The following is a 17,031-nucleotide window of genomic DNA, read 5'->3' as shown; positions in this document are numbered from 1 at the left end:
CCGTGATCACTTGCTCACCTGCCGGCGACCGGAGCAGTCTGGTTTTACACCTAAGAAGTCTACCATTGACTACATTTTGGCACTGAGGGGTTCTCATGGAGCGCAAACACAAATATCGGCAGAGTTTCTTTGTGGACTTTGTCGATTTTCGTAAAGCGTTTGACTCCGTTGATCGAGCTGCCCTGTGGGACATCCTGAGGGTTCGTGGGATCCCCTCGAGGTTGCTGGATATCATGGCCAGCCTGTACACTGGTCCTGTGAGTGCTGTGCAGAGTGGATGCAGGACCTCTGTGTTTTTCCCAGTTTATTCTGGGGTTCTTCAGTGGTCTGTTCTGCTCCTACTCTGTTCAATGCTTGTATGGACTGGGTGTTGGGCAAAGTCATGGGGTCCAGCGGCTGTGGGTCATTTGTTGGTGAAGAGAGATTCACGGATCTCAACTTTGCTGATGATGCTGTGATCTTCATGGAGTCAATGGGGGCTCTGATTTGGGGGTCTCGAGAGACTGAGTGAGGAGTCTGAGTGTCTGGGCTTGCGAGGGTCCTGATAAAAACCAACATCAGGCCTTTAATGACCTCTTGGGCACGGCCATCAGCAGTTTGTCTGTCTGCGGAGAGAGTGTCGACCTCATCGAGAGGTTTACTTACCTCATTGGTGACCTTCATGACTTTGGTGACTCTTCCTATGTAGTCAGTAGATGGACTGGGAGAGCATAGGGGGGTCATGAGGTTACTGGAAAGGGGGGTGTGGCGCTCCTGATATCTCTGAAAAAGGACGAAGGTCCAAGTCTTTAGAGTCCTGGTGCTTCCTGTCTTGCTCTATGGTTGTTAGTCATGGACGCTGTCCAGTGACCTGAGATGAAGACTGGACTCCTTCAGTGCTGTGTCTCTTCAGAGAATCCTCGGGTCCCACTGGTGTGTTGCTCATGGAGTCCCGAATGAAACACATGACCTGCATTGTGAGGGAGTGTCATTTACAGCACTACAGCTATGTGGCGCATTTCCCCGAGGGTGATCCGGCTCATAATATCCTCATTGTTAGGGGCCTGAATGGCTGGACCAGGCCAAGGGGTCGCAACACCTGGCTGTGGTAGATAGAGGGTCATTTCTGGATGCTGGGACTGGACTGCGGGTCTGCCTGGGGGGCTGCCAACCGGGATCCTGAGCTGTTTCATCATGTGGTGGGTGCAGCAACGTGCTGTGCTACTGAATGCTCCCTGACTTGACTTGACTTGACTTTTTACTCCCATGTTTGCTAAATACTGTAATTAGTTAGTGTGCTGGGTGTCCCCCATGTGTCATGCTTCTCTTAGTACACTTGTTTAATTAAACCTTTTCTTAAGTAGTTAATTACCATCATGAGTTTTTTAGCCACTGAATCTAATTTTACATTTATTGCTATTACAGAAATTGCTTTTGGTTAGTAGAAAATATTTAGTGCTTTCATCAGCATTTTTTTTTTCAGCTCATCATCACACCGTCAGTTAGAAGTGTGAATTAAACTACCAGTCTTATGATTTTTACAGACTCTTTACGGATGTTTGACTGATTCCAAGTTTTTGCAGTGTAATCACATCAGGTTATGTGACCTGACCAGGTTCACACAGTGAACTGGTATTGAACTGGTAGCATTATGATTTATATAGTGCCTTTCATAGTCTGCATCATCCTATGGGTATTTTTGTATAGGAAGAGCGTGACAAATTCAATATGTCAGATTGTTTGCTCACAGTTTTATAGTGAGTGAGAGGAGGGAATACAATTCCAAGACACTCTATAAGGTACACTTTATTGGAGTCCATATTTCTAAAATTTAAAATGATGGCAAGTTTATGCAACTCCATCTGGTTCACATAGTAACTCAGTTGAAGGAACTGGGCCAGAACCAAAATGATTTAATGATCAATAGGTAAGAGGCCAATCTAAATAATCTTACAAGCAAAGATATGCAGTTTATACCCCACAGGAACATATTTGTGATAAATCATTTTTAATAATTTATCTTTTGTACGCTAAATTCTCCAGACAATGGTTCCATACACATAAGCACATCTTTTTCTGAACATATTTTTTCTATTAAATGGGAGTCGAAGGCTGAGCTGGGTGCATTGGGTCCAAGGTGCCAGGAAGAAGTCCTGAAGGGAACTTTACAAAGTTTGATAATTGAAAAAGAATATATTTTTTACTGGGGAGTCCCCCCCTGCTCGCTTCGCTCACCAAAATCCCACCATGGCTTGCACTACGCAGCAGCCACTCGCATTGTGAAGAGGGGGGCTGAACTCACCCCAAGGAGACACGGTCACCCCTCTTAAACGGTGATACAATGAGAAACAGATACAGTTTTACCTCCTCTTTGCTCGATCAGCTGCTGCTGCTGCTGTGACATGTGATCTGCATCTCGCATGGCGCTTCGAACATTTAAAAGCCTGTACAGCAGCTGTCCTACTCTTTGTCTTTTACTTTCGGCCCCCGAGCATGGTTAAATCTCTTGGCACAAAGCCTTGTCTCGTGGGATGTGAGTTCTTGTTATTTTTCACTTTAGAATTTGAAAATGGAATAAGAATCTTCGTCATTATACTGAAATAACAGTTGCCCAAGTACCACCAAGATTTTGTTTTGCTATTGGGGTCTGTTCTAGCTATGGCCACTGCTGTGGACATCCATCTATCCATTTCTTATCCAACCCACTATATCCTAGCTACAGGGTCGCGGGGGTCTGCCGAAGCCAATCCCAGCCAGCACAGGGCACAAGGCAGGAACAAATCCCTGGGCAGGGTGCCAGCCCACCGCAGGGCACACACACACACACACACATTAGGGACAATTTAGGATTACCAATGCACCTAAACTGCATGCCTTTGGACTGTGGGAGCAAACTCCATGCAGGGAGGACCCGGGAAGCAAACCCAGGTCTCCTAACTGCGCGGCAGCAGCGCTACCCACTGTGCCACCATGCTGCCCCCACAGGAACATATGTGTGATAAATCATTTTGAATAATTTAGCTTTTGTACCCTAAATTCTCCAGACGATGGTTCCATACACACAAACACATTTTTTTCTGAACATATTTTTTCTACTAAATGGGAGTCGAAGGCTGAGTCGGGTGCATTGGGTTCAAGGCGTCAGGAAGAAGCCCTGAAGGGAGTGCCAGTCCACGAGAGGGGACTGAAATGCATGGGTGTGTCTTTAGGGTGGGGTGCAGGGGGCACCTGAGTACCTGGAAAAAAAGTCTACACAATAATAAAGAATAATAATTTGCATTTATTGAGCTCCTCTCACAAACCTAAGGAGTCAAAAACACAGACGTTTGTAGAAGTGGAAAGTTTTGAGTTGAGATTCAAAGGTGGAGAAAGAGGAGCAAAGTCTGAGAGACTGAGGAAGAGAGTTCCAGAGATGAGGGGTGGGGCCATAGCACTGAAGGACCTGCCCTCCTCAGGGTGGAGAGTCTGGGGACAGTAAGGAGATGACTGCGTGAGGACCTGAGAGAGTGACAAGGTAGAGGGGGGGCAAAGGTAATGTAGGGCTTTGAAGGTGAAAAGCAGAATCTTGAATTTAATCCTTGATGGAACCGGTAACCAGTGAAGAACAGAGGAGACATCGGGCTCCATCCGGACCGACTAGGGTGCTCACGCTGGGTCTAAACCAGCCCAAAGCCTCCACGACTGCCGCGGCCTTTCGACGGTGTTTTGTTTTGGTAGAGTAATATATTGATCTACTTTACCCTTTGTATTATTTAGATGTAGCCTCTGTCAGAATGCCTCAGATCCCACAGACTTACCACTGTTTATAAGGTATTATAGTATATAACTTCTCCCCACCTTCCCTTTTACATGTATAACCTCAGGCAATTAGGTGTAGTAAAAGACAAGCAGGAGTTAAATTACAATTTAAACAATGTATTATTGGTAATATTCATAAATAATAACAATATGCAAAGTACATTTGAATATTGGCAACCACACAACCTGATTAAATGGTGATGTGTAGTTTAGGCGGCACACAGACCTGTTAGTTATTTAAAATGTCACTAGTTAAGGCATCATTAGTGCTCAGCTTTCTTCAGAACAATCCGCATGCCTGTCTCAATACGGCTGCCGAGCTGTGCTCTCCATTGTGTTGTCTTTTCAGTTCATCAGTTTGGTAAGAGCGAAAGATGCTTCTTCATCAGATGTTAGTAAAAGAGAGAGCGTGAGGTTAAGCAAGTAAATTTATAGATTCTCTGTCCAGCCCCTACAGCAGAACAATTTGTGTGACTGCGGAGTTCTGAATGTACTGTAGCTTCTGTGTAGATTTTGCAGGGAGGCTGATGAAGAGGGAATTAGAGTAATCAACACGAGACATTATGAAACAATGAACCAGAGTCTGAGTGTCATTAAAGGACAGAAATGGACGGAGATGATAGAATGAAATTTTGGACAGAGACCTAATGTGTAGCTCAAAGTTAAGTGAGGAATCAAACAAAACACCAAGATTTCTGACAACAGGAGCAGGCTGGACGAGTTGGACCATCAACAGAAACAGAAATTGGATGTCTTAGAAAGTTGGGATTTTGGACCTACCAGTAACACTTCAGTTTTATTGGCATTAAGTTTGTGAAAGTGAATTTCCATCCATAGCTTGAGATCAGTGAGTGTGCCAGGAGGCGAGTCTGTACTAAGATATAACTGTACATCATCTGCATAACAGTGGAAGTTAAGGCCATGTCTGCAAATAATCTGACCCAAAGGAAGGATATAAAGTAGAAAAGGTAATGTCCCAAGGTCTGAACTCTGAGGGACACCATGCGACACAGGTGACGTGAGGTGAAGGATTTCTATCGGCCAAGTTTGACAAACTTTTGCCTATTAGAGAGATCTGATGTGAGCCAGTGAAGGGCTAAGCCAGAGAGACATGACAGGAGGATTTTGTGATTAACAGTGTCATATGCTGCACTTAAGTCAAGAAAGAGGAGAATATGAAGTGAACCATAGTCTGCAGACCGGAGAAGATCATTAACTACATGGACCCAAAGAATTAAACTTGAGTCCTGGTAGGTGTGTAGTGGCAGCACCGTTAAAATCCACGCCACCTTTGGTTACTACATCCCTCTAGTCATACAGCTTATGTCGTTTCTTGCATTTTCAGACAGCTGGGTTTCAAGAAACTCTGACAGAAGTGGAAATTTTAGCTTTGATTGTAGGCTGCTTGTGTCACGACCTGGACCACCGAGGGACTAACAATGCATTTCAAGCCAAGTGAGTAATTTCATTCTATTCATTTTTACCGAACTTGATGTATGAATCTCCATGCTATTATTACCTACTCTGCCACTTTCAGTGTAAAAATGCAAAATGCTAAAATGCAGGGTTTTAAGGCATACTCTTCTAGTCTACTGCAGACTCTTTAGTAATCAAGAAATGATACATTTGCTGTTAAAATCTCTCAATGTTTATAGCACTACAAATATACAATTTCTCATCGATTGTGTACTCTCAGTCAAATGTCTTAGAATAGCAATACACAGGTGTGCCGTTTGTGTTTGTAATTGTGTCCAGCTCAAAAATGTCCAATAGTTAATGTTCACTTACTTATCAGAATCATCCATTAGTATTCAGACTTGTGAGGACATCCAGGCAAGCGACGGAGAAAAACTGTGGAAACAATATTTTTGTGCCAGTTTGGTGTAATAGAAATAAACGCATGTCGCAATCCTGTACTTGAATGCATATTTCTCTTGTCTACCACACACACTGGAACTTTACAAAGTTTGATAATTGGAAAAGAATATATTTCTCACTGGGGAGTTCCCCCCTTGGGCGGCACGGTGGCGCAGTGGTAGCGCTGCTGCCTCGCAGTTAGAAGACCCGTGGTTCGCTTCCCGGATACTCCCTGCATGGCGTTTGCATGTTCTCCCTGTGTCTGTATGGGTTTCCTCCCACAGTCCAAAGACATGCAGTATTGGTGGCTCTAAATTGTCCCTAGTGTGTGCTTGGTGTGTGGGTGTATGTGTCCTGCGGTGGGTTGGCGCCCTGCCCAGGATTGGCTCCAGCAGACCCCCGTGACCCTGTGTTCGGATTCAGCGGGTTGGGAAATGGATGGATGGAGTTACCCCCTGCTCGCATCGCTCGCCAACCCCCCACTTGCATTGTGAAGAGGGGGGCTGAACGCACCCCAATGAGATGCGGTCGCTCCTCCGAACTCCCCTCTTAAACGCTGATACAATGGGAAACAAATACAGTTTTACCTCCTCTTTGCTCGATCAGCTGCTGCTGGCTTGCTGTTGCCGTGCCATGTGATCTGCATCTCGCATGGCGCTTCGAACATTTAAAAGCCTGTACAGCAGCTGTGCTACTCTTTGTCTTTTACTTCCGGCCTGGGGCGTGGTTAAATCTCTTGGCACAAATCCAGGTCTCGTGAGACGTGAGTTCTTGATATTTTTCATTTATAATTTAAAAACGAAATAAGAATCCATCCCTCTATATCCTAACTACAGGGTCACGGGGGCCTGCCGGATCCAATCCCAGCCAACACAGGGAACAAAGCAGGAAACAAACCCCTGGCAGGGCGCCAGCCCACCACCGGGCACACACCAAGCACAATTTAGAATCGCCAGTACACCTAACTAGCATGTCTTTGGACTGTGGGAGGAAACTCACGCAGACACGGGGAGAACATGCAAGCTCTACACAGGGAGGACCCGGGAAGCGAACCCGGGTCTCCTAATGGCGAGGCAGCAGCGCTACCCACTGTGCCACCGTGCCGCCCACTGTGAACATTACCTTAAAAATAAAGTATAAAACAAGAATGAGCAAAAGTACATGTAACACCATGAACCATTGATTATATTCAACTGTTTGCTTATTTTTTCATTTGAGTGTTCAAAATGTATTCTTTGGCTAATTGGACAGTCCTAGTTCCCAGTTCAATAATCTTTCTGATATCAGAAGTCTTTCTTATGTTCTGCAAGGAGATCTATATGCAACATCAAAAAGAAGAGAGCTGACTTGTCTGATTGCAGAGATGGCAGGAAAGAGGTCGTTTTTCCAACCATTCACCGACAGGCACTGTGCTAGAGATATCAAAGTACATGAGGCTTTGAAAGGAACAGAATATCTAGCACTTCCTCAACATGCACAAGATCCTGCTCACGAATTTCTGGGAAACGCCATCAGAGCAATTCTCCTGGTCCCAGCTGATCTGTTATGGATAGATGTTGATGTACTCTCTACTCAGGGTTAGACTGCATTTCTTTCATTTTAAATGCCACAGATCAGGTTTGGGTGGATGGTCTTCTTGAAGGCCTTCTTTAGCTGGCCGGCTGGCTGGCTAGTCTATTGGAGTTGTTGTTGAGCTTGTTGGCTAGTATGTTACTCTGTGATGGCCACAGCAGTTGTCCACCCTGTGGTGTGGTGGGCTGGTAAAATCACTTCAAGAGAGGCCCACTGAATCAACAAGCCAATTAAAATATTAAGAGGAGACCTGATTGAAGTGTTTAAAATGATGAAGGGAATTAGTCCAGTGGATCGAGACTGTTATTTTAAAATGAGCTCATCAAGAACACGGGGACACAGTTGGAAACTTGTTAAGGGGAAATTTCACGTAAACATTAGGAAGTTTTTCTTTACACAAGGAACGATAGACACTTTGAATACGAGACCAAGTAGTGTGGTAGGCAGTGAGACTTTAGGGACTTTCTAAACCTGACTGGAAGAAATAAGTGGATAGGACTGGCGAGCTTTGTTGGGCTGAATGGCCTGTTCTCGTCTAGAGCGTTCTAATGTTCTAAAACGGCCTACTCAGTTATGGAACCCACTCTGGACTTCCTGGATGCCATCATGAAGGAGAGAATTAAAACAAAAGTGAGTGCCGTTATGAACAATGCTGCACATCCTCTCTCTGACACACCAACACTGAGAAGCAGAAGGGTGTCAAGAAACGCTATGGGGGCTTCGTAATGCCACCATTTCCAAAGAGCTCAGTGACTTCAAGCATGGTAATGTGATAGGATGCCATCTTTGCAATAAGACAGATTGAGAAAGTTCATCCCTGCTGGATATTTCACAGTCAACTGTATGTAGTATTATTGGAAAGTGGAAGCATTTAGGAGCAACAGCAACTCAGTCTTAGACGAACAACAACATTTATGTCTATAGCACATTTTCATACAAATGAAGGGGACTGTACTTTCTCCGGTGCTGTTCAATCTATATACATCAGACTTCCAATATGACTCGGAGTCCTGCCACGTGCAAAAGTTCGCTGATGACACTGCTATTGTGGGCTGCATCAGGTGTGGGCAGGAGAAGGAGTACAGAAAGTTAATCAAAGACTTTGTTAAATGGTGCGACTCAAACCACTTACACCTTAACACCAGCAAGACCAAGGAGCTGGTGGTGGATTTTAGGAGGCCTAGGCCCTTCATGGACCCTGTGATCATCAGAGGTGACTGTGCAGAGGGTGCAGACCTTTAAATATCTGGGAGTGCAGCTGGATGACAAATTGGACTGGACTGCCAATACTGATGATCTGTGCAAGAAAGGTCAGAGCAGACTATACTTTCTGAGAAGGTTGGCATCCTTCAACATCTGCAGTAAGATGCTGCAGATGTTCTACCAGACGGTTGTGGCGAGTGCCCTCTTCTACGCGGTGGTGTGCTGGGGTGGCAGCATAAAGATGAAAGACGCCTCACGCCTGGACAAACTTGTTAAGAAGGCAGGCTCTTTTGTAGGAGTAAAGTTGGACAGTTTAACATCTGTGGCAGAGCGATGGGCGCTGAGCAGACTCCTGTCAATCATGAAGAATCAACAGCATCCACTTAACAGTGTCATCTCCAGACAGAGGAGCAGCTTCAGTGACAGACTTTTGTCACCATCCTGCTCCACTGACAGACTGAGGAGATCGTTCCTCCCCCACACTATGCGACTCTTCAATTCCACTCGGGGGAGTAAATGCTAACATTAATTTTATTAAAATTTTTTTTTTTTTTCATTTTTATTACTATTTAATTTAATATTGTTTCTTTGTATCAGTATACTGCTGCTGGATTATGTGAATTTCCCCTTGGGATTAATAAAGTATCTATCTATCTATCTATCTATCTATCTATCTATCTATCTATCTATCTATCTATCTATCTATCTATCTATCTATGATGAAGAAAGAGAAAAAAGACTAAATAAGAAATTAGAATTGGGGAACACTAATTCACATAGAATAAAAGTAAGGTCCGATGGTCAGGGAGGACAGAAAAAACAAAAACATTCCAGATGGCTGGAGAAAAAAATAAAATCTGCAGAGGTTCCGAGGCCACAAGACCACCCAGCCCCATATAGGAATTCTGGCTGACATAAATGACCTCATAATCAGTACACATGGTATTCAGGGTTCACATGGAAAAACTTGATGATGAAGGGTCATGTGGACTTCTGGCCTTTAATTTATCAATGTAGGGACATCACGGTGCTTTGATCAGGTGGTAGTGGCGCAGATCGGAAAAAGAACAGAAGAGAAAGTAAGGGTTAGTACCGATAAGGCCACATGAAGTCACAGAGCCGGGTCAATGGCTGCTAAGGTGCATGGTGCGTAAAAGTCGCCAACCCTCTGATGATTCCATAGCTGAAGAGTTACAAATTTCCATTTGCATTAATGTAAGCATAAAAAGTTCATGGAATGGGTTACATGGCCAAGTAGCTGCATGCAAGCCTCACATCACCAAGTCCAATACCAAGCGTCGGATGGAGTGGTGTAAAGCACACCACCACTGGACTGTGGAGCAGTGGCAGTGTTGTCTATGGAGTGACGAATTGAGCTTCTCTGTTTGGCAGTCAGATGGGCGAGTCTGGGTTTGGTGAATGCCGGGAGATCATTACCTGACTGACTGCACTGTGCCAAATGTGAAATTTGGTGAGGAGGGATAATAGTGTGAGACTGTTTTTCAGGGTTTGGACTCGGCCCCTTACTTCCATTGAAGGGAATTCTTATTACTTCAGCATACCAAGACATTTTGGACAATGCTATACCAGAGGGGACTGGGCAGTCTAATGGTCTGGAATCCCTACAGATTTTATTTTTTTCTCCAGCTGTCTGGAGTTTTTTTTTGTTTTTTCTGTCCACCCAGGCCATTGGACCTTACTCTTATTCTATGTTAATTAATGTTGACTTATTTTATTTTCTTACTGTGTCTTTTATTTTTCTATTCTTCATTATGTAAAGCACTTTGAGATACTGTTTGCATGAAAATGTGCTATATAAATAATTGTTGTTGTTGTTGTTGTATACTTCCAAGTTCTGCGGTTGGCTGGCGCCCTGCCCGGGGTTTGTTTCCTGCCTTGCGCCCTGTGTTGGCCGGGATTGGTTCCATCAGACCCCCGTGACCCTGTAGTTAGGATATAGTGGGTTGGATAATGGATGGATGGATACTTCCAAGTTTGTGAAAACAGCTTGGGGAAGGCCCTTTTCTGTTCCAGCATAAATGTGCCCAAGTGCACAAAGCAAGGTCCTCAAAGACATGGTTGGATGAGCTCAGTGTGGAAGAACTTGACTGGCCTGCACAGATCCCCGACTTCAACCACATCAAACACCTTTGGAATGAACTGGAGCAGAGATTGCGAGTCAGGCATTCTAGTTCAACATCAGTGAATGTCCTCATAAATACTGTGTAGTAATGAATGGGTACAAATTCCCACAGAAGCACTTGTGTGAAAGCCTTCCAAGTGCAGAGGAAGCTGTTATAGCTGCAAAGGGGTGGACCAACTCCATAATAAAGTGTATGTTTTTTAATGCAATATCATTAAAGTCCCTGTTGGTGTAATGGTCAGGTGTCCCGATATTTTTGTCCATATAGTGTATCTATCTGTCTAATATCTCTGTTATATAGTGCCTTTTATATCTGTGTTAGCAAACATCCTGAAATCTGAGAGTGAGGGCAAAGGGGTAACCATCTTTCAAGCTGCAGCTTCCCCTTTCTTTTTTTATAAGGTAGTGAAAATTCCTTCCTTCAGTGATGGAGACATTCCACCCTTTGCCATCATCTCCCCATATAGCTTTTCGGGGTTGAAGGTAATGAGGTTCTACAGAGCTAAATAGAATTCAGCAGAGACTCTTTCACTGAGATTGAGCCCCTGTCTGATCTAAATGATGTGGAGGCAGTGTGTAGCTCACTCGGCATCAGGGGAATGTTAATGGTGGACCTACCTACAGGGTGTCTCTTTTCACCCAATCACAGCCCACCACCTTCTTTCTCCCCAGCTAACCCATCACTCTACTGCACAAATTCCTTTCTGCTGACCCCCGTCTTGGCTGCCGCCACACTGCGCAGCCAGACTGTCTGAGGTCGGCACACCTCCCATCTTCCTTCACGCTCACGCAGTTGCTCCTCGGATCCACTGGAAGGTCTTATGTCCTGCTCACACCACTCTACACTCTTAGTCAGTGGGGCAAACCAGCACCTAGAGCGCCTCAGCCTGCGCTTCCTTCCGGAGCCCTAACTCAAGCTGCCTTCTCCAAACAGGTGGCCCGATCATCTCTCTCTGACTGCCTTCACCATCTATTAACCTCCATCATCCGTCCCATTCTTTCGCCTCTCTCTTTTACATCTTTTAAATCTCCCCCTGCCCTTGTGCCAGCCCGTATATATCCACACCTGTCTCCGTGGGTGCAGCACCTTAATCACACGCTGCAGGAAGCCAATGAAGTGATTCAGAACAATCGCACCTGCATGTGCAAATGTGACTTGCCCCAATTACCTCATTAACTCCCTGCGGCTGTGCAATCGCGCCCACGGTGACTGACACATCGTTATGGATTTAAAACCTGGCCATATTTTATTGTAGCTGCGGACCCGCTACACCACACCAGGTCCACAGTGTTACTTATACTGCCTCCATCTTGGTCATCTTGTTGGTACAGAGCAGTCTTAAACCACTATCATCACTTACTTGTTTCCCTGCCCCTGGTGGTGCCAGTTTCATCTCACAGCCACATCAAGAGGTTTCCTAAAGAAGGAGTTGCATTTCTTACCCTTCTCCAGGTTTATACCTTGGAGTTAAAGACTACATACTTGGATTTCTTCACAGAGTGTCTTTTCACACCATCTTTACTCTCCGCTAGCTCACATCCACACTGGTAGTGGTCTTGTGGGACTGCAGTGCATTTTGTAGCCTTGTAAAGTCCCTCTGCTGTTAGCTCACCTGCTTCATTCATTTCACCTGGAAGAAATTACGGAGGGCTCTTACCTTGTCAAAAATGACCTTTACTTATCTCCGCATATGCTGTAGTGAGTACAACCTTTAGTTTCCTCATTAGGTTCTTTCCTAAGAATGTCAAATTTTCTGTTATAAATCCAGGCAATAAAGGCAGCACTAGAAGCAGTGAGGTGGTGTTAATACCATAGTGTAGGTTTGCGATTGAGGATGCACTACTTATTGTCTCTTTCCCTTCTTGTCTAGGACCGGCTCTGCTCTGGCTCAGCTCTACGGCACGTCAGCTACTATGGAGCACCACCATTTTAACCACGCTGTCATGATTCTTCAGAGTGAGGTATGGCAGACACATTCCCGCTTATTTTCATCAAATATGCCTCCAGTGCCACGCAGTTTTTAATCAGCTGATTGATTTTTCTTATTCACAGCTATTGATATTTGGCCTAATGATTAGGAAAGGCAGGGCTTCTGCTTTTTTAAATCTGCAGGTGTGTAACATATGAAAATTAAATGCAATGCTGGCAGCTGCCAAGAGTTGATTCTACAATAAAAATAAAAAGAAGAATAACCTTGGAGGTCAATCATCACATGGATAGTAGACGTCACGTAGTATATGTGTGCCAAATTTCAGGTGAATCGGTCAAACGGTGTGCGAGCCACAGGTGGTTTCAATCCTGGACACGGTAGCGTATTATATATAAAGAAATTTTCTATTTGGCAAACACAACTCAAAAAAGGCATTTACTAAGTGAAAAATAATGCAAATCAAATTTTTATAAAAAAATGCAAAGTTTAGGTTATACTTAAAAATAAATAAATAAATAATAAAGCAGCTTGTGGAAGGTAAATCAAGTGTGCAGAATATCCCGATTTGATAGGTTTATATGGTGGTGTGCTGGTCCAGTTGTCATAGAATAACTTGCAGGATAAAACTAAAAGGGATTCTTTTCCTCTTGTAACAAAAAACACAGACAAGCATTGAGGTTTGGGTCAACCGCAAGCAATCCCTATACACCTGAAAATAAAGGCGCTGAAAAAGGGCAAAAATACGTCTTTATAGACGCAAGTCTCAAAGTGACTACTCCAAAATGGCGACACTTCCGGTTAAGTACAGGTCAGACAGGAAGAGATGGGTCCAGGAGAATCCATCCATCCATTTTCTAACCCGCGGAATCCGAATACAGGGTCACGGGGGTCTGCTGGAGCCAATCCCAGCCAACACAGGGCACAAGGCAGGAACCAATCCTGGGCAGGGTGCCAACCCACCGCAGGGTCCAGGAGAATGCACACCGGAAGTGATGTCAGAGATGGTAGAGCTGTCAGTCATCTGGGGCCTCATGTATAAATGGTGCGTATGCACAAAAATGTTGTGTATGCCCGTTTCCACGCTCACATCACGATGTATAAAAACTAAACTAAAGCCACGCACATTTTCACGCTAGCTCAATCCTTGGCGTACACAAGTTTTCCGCTTGGTTTTGCAAAATGGTGGCACCCAGTGTCAAAACAGTGCTACTGTTCCAGTGTGGTTTCCATTTCTTATTTAGATCCACATCCCTGAAGCGGCTTTATCAAATACACTGAAATAAACCACATATCGTTTATTAGTTTAAGGCATCTGATTGTAATTAACCTGTAACAATATAATGGTCCATGGACTGGCCAAACTATTCCTAATACCATAGCTGCTTTAAAGTTGCTACTCTCAAGTATTTATCCCACTGTTTCTTAGTGTGGAATCACAGCTCTATAGCAGTTTGCCCTGAGGGGGCTGGGCGGTCTCGTGGCCTGGAACCCCTGCAGGTTTTATTTTTTTTCTCCAGCCTTCTGGAGTTTTTTTTCTTTTTTTATTTTTTCTGTCCTCCCTGGCCATTGGACCTTACTCTTATTCTATGTTACTTAGTGCTGTCTTATTTTAATTCTTACTTTTTTTTATTTCTCTTTTCTTCATCATGTAAAGCACTTTGAGCTACACTATTTGTATGAAAATGTGCTATATAAATAAATGTTGTTGTTGATCAGAAAGAGAATTATTAGGATACAGCATCAAGCACACACTGCCTCAGCCATGCGCACAGTCTATTTGAACCTCTCTCATACTGCAAACATTTCAGAGCCTTTCCTGTACAGACCTTGCAGTTCAGAAACAGTTTCATCCCAAGAACTATAAACGCACTCAATCAAGTGCTCCTTGTAGAACTGTTTCTACTTATAAGTACAGTCACCTCACTGTAAACGTGCACTACAGTTATAATGTTGCACAACCTCTTTATAAAGCGCATATTTACATATGACGACGATATCATTTTTAAGATGAAATGCAGCAAAATGTTTTTTATCATTATGCAGATAAAATTTTAACATCATTTAAATAATCTATATTTTTAATAATTAGAAATGTGAGGACACAGTGTCACAGCGCTAGCGACGATCTGGTGCCTCATTCACGGATTGTTCCTGCTTCACGCTGTATTCTTGCTGGGGCTGGCGCGACACTGGAAGGATAGATGGATAGAATAATTAAACACGTACTACAGAAGATATTTCAATGTTCCTTAAAAGTTTTGAAGAATCGGCGCTGTAAGCTTACAGATAGCTTGACATTCATTACAGAGCTGATTGTGTGGCGATTGGGTATTTGGGGAAAGAAAAGGAAGGACAGGAATTGGAGGTTAGTACGATTGAGAGAGACAGTACTGCTGCAATACATTGTTGTTTTGAGGGTCATGCACGGCACAGCAAGCATCTTGCATAAGGCAGGAGCAATCTCTGGACGGGGCGCCAGCTCATCACTATCACTGCGCCACCATGTTCCCATGTTTAATACATGCTTTAACTCCTATCATCATGAAAATGATATCACGTATACGTCTCAGTATTTAGAGTATTCAGAGAGCTGTAATATCATGAATGTAATGGATTCTGTGTCCTGTTGGAGGAAGAGAAAGCCCGTTTAAGAAGCACGTAGTGATTCACACACATAGAGCACATAGAAGAACAAATACAATACAAAACATTTAACGTGCTAATTTAGTTACGATGGGATTTGAGAAACTAGTAAATTAAACGATTTTAAGCTGAAGTTTATGATGTTCTACTTTAATGACAAAATAAACTACGTGATTAAAGTGGAAGTTTCAAGTTTAAAGTTGACATTTCGAGCTTTTTTCCCCACTGTGTTTCCTATTTTTTTTTCTTTTCTCTGTACCCTAATAAGCTTCCATATTACATTCAGACGGCGACTTTCATATCTGACAACTTCTTTTTTATTTAGGGCACTGTGAGACTTTGTGAACATGAGCTTTCGGCTTTCTCCGACACTCTGTCACTTGATCAACTTCCTTTTGTTGTTTATATCACTGTTTAAACCAACAAATAGTATGTTTTTCTTTGCCTCCACTTGATATTCGCTGAAATTCTTCTATTTTCCCCCGTGCTTTTGCCATTGCCTTTTCACAGAACGCTGAGCTTAAGGGCTATTTATATTGATTTGCATATTCAAAGAGGCATAATTCTGGGAGGAGTCTGGGTGGGGCAGCAGGTATGTGCACGTGCGTTACTTTTCACACTGACCGGGATTTATGGAGCGGAAGAATGCAGAAGTTGGTGAACGCACAGATTTATGCATCTAGATTTTTTGTGCATACGCACATTTGCGCTTTTGTCCTTGTTTTGGTGTGAATTCTATGCACACCATTATGCATGAGGCCCCTGGTCTGTAGCTAGAGGAAGGATTTGGCCCAGAAGTTGACTGACAGCCTTCCAGGGCGAATTACAGAGGTCTTGAAAAAGAACAAAGGTCCAACACTGCAAATATTAACCCTTTGCATAAACTTCATGTCATTGTCAATAAAAGCCTTTGAAACTTCTGAAATGCTTGTAATTCTACTTCAGTCTACCATAGAAACATCTGACAAAAAGATTTAAAAACACTGAAGCAGCAAACTTTGTTAAAACCGATACTTGGGTCATTCTCAAAACTTTTTTGCCATGACTGTTTAAACCAAAGGGGAGAATAAAGTGGTGAACAAAACTCTCAACTGGTCTGCTTTAACACTAACATTATGGGAGGTTAACCTAAGTAACCTCAAGCTGATGACTCCCCAAAACTTTTCACAAATGGCCGTCTCGTTGCCCGGGGTCCAACCAGTGAGAGAGTTCACCCTGATGTTCTTGTTTGTCAGGCTACACAGCCCAACTCTTTGACACTGTCTTCTGATCATTCCATTTTGTGCTACAATTACAGACACAAACACTATAAACAAGTGATCACTTTGTAATGGCCGACCCCTTACCCAGCCGGCAGCTGTACTACCAATACCTGTGGCCTGGATGAATATCTGAGGTGAACCTACATATGCCAAACTGTACTTCTAACAAATAATATTTTACCCTCAATCGACAGTTAAACACAAACACACAAAAGCAGATATGTAAAATAGGTGTATAAATATATTAAATGAAACACAATAACAAAAACAATAATGCACATTTTCAATGAAAAAATAATATATATATACACTCACCTAAAGGATTATTAGGAACACCTGTTCAATTTCTCATTAATGCAATTATCTAATCAACCAATCACATGGAAGTTGCTTCAATGCATTTAGGGGTGTGGTCCTGGTCAAGACAATCTCCAAACTGAGACAACCATATCTAGGGTTTACAAAGAATGGTGTGAAAAGGGAAAAACATCCAGTATGCGGCAGTCCTGTGGGCGAAAATGCCTTGTTGATGCTAGAGGTCAGAGGAGAATGAATGGGCCGACTGATTCAAGCTGATAGAAGAGCAACTTTGACTGAAATAACCACTCGTTACAACCGAGGTATGCAGCAAAGCATTTGTGAA

The 17,031-nt window shown here is 43.4% G+C and overlaps 1 protein-coding gene across 1 annotated transcript in view; it reads left to right on the top strand.

Moving 5' to 3' along the window:
* pde11a (phosphodiesterase 11a) overlaps window positions 1–17,031 on the top strand; it is a 401,879-nt gene that overhangs the window by 284,822 nt on the left and 100,026 nt on the right. The window contains exons 13-14 of the mRNA XM_039757714.1: window positions 5,123–5,232; window positions 12,424–12,514. Of these exons, the coding sequence (XP_039613648.1) occupies window positions 5,123–5,232; window positions 12,424–12,514 (201 nt within the window). The remainder of the gene's footprint in view (window positions 1–5,122; window positions 5,233–12,423; window positions 12,515–17,031) is intronic.

Source organism: Polypterus senegalus, chromosome 6 (genome assembly GCF_016835505.1).
Source record: "Polypterus senegalus isolate Bchr_013 chromosome 6, ASM1683550v1, whole genome shotgun sequence".
Taxonomy (NCBI): domain Eukaryota; kingdom Metazoa; phylum Chordata; class Cladistia; order Polypteriformes; family Polypteridae; genus Polypterus; species Polypterus senegalus.
This window is presented reverse-complemented; position numbering and strand designations above follow the sequence as displayed.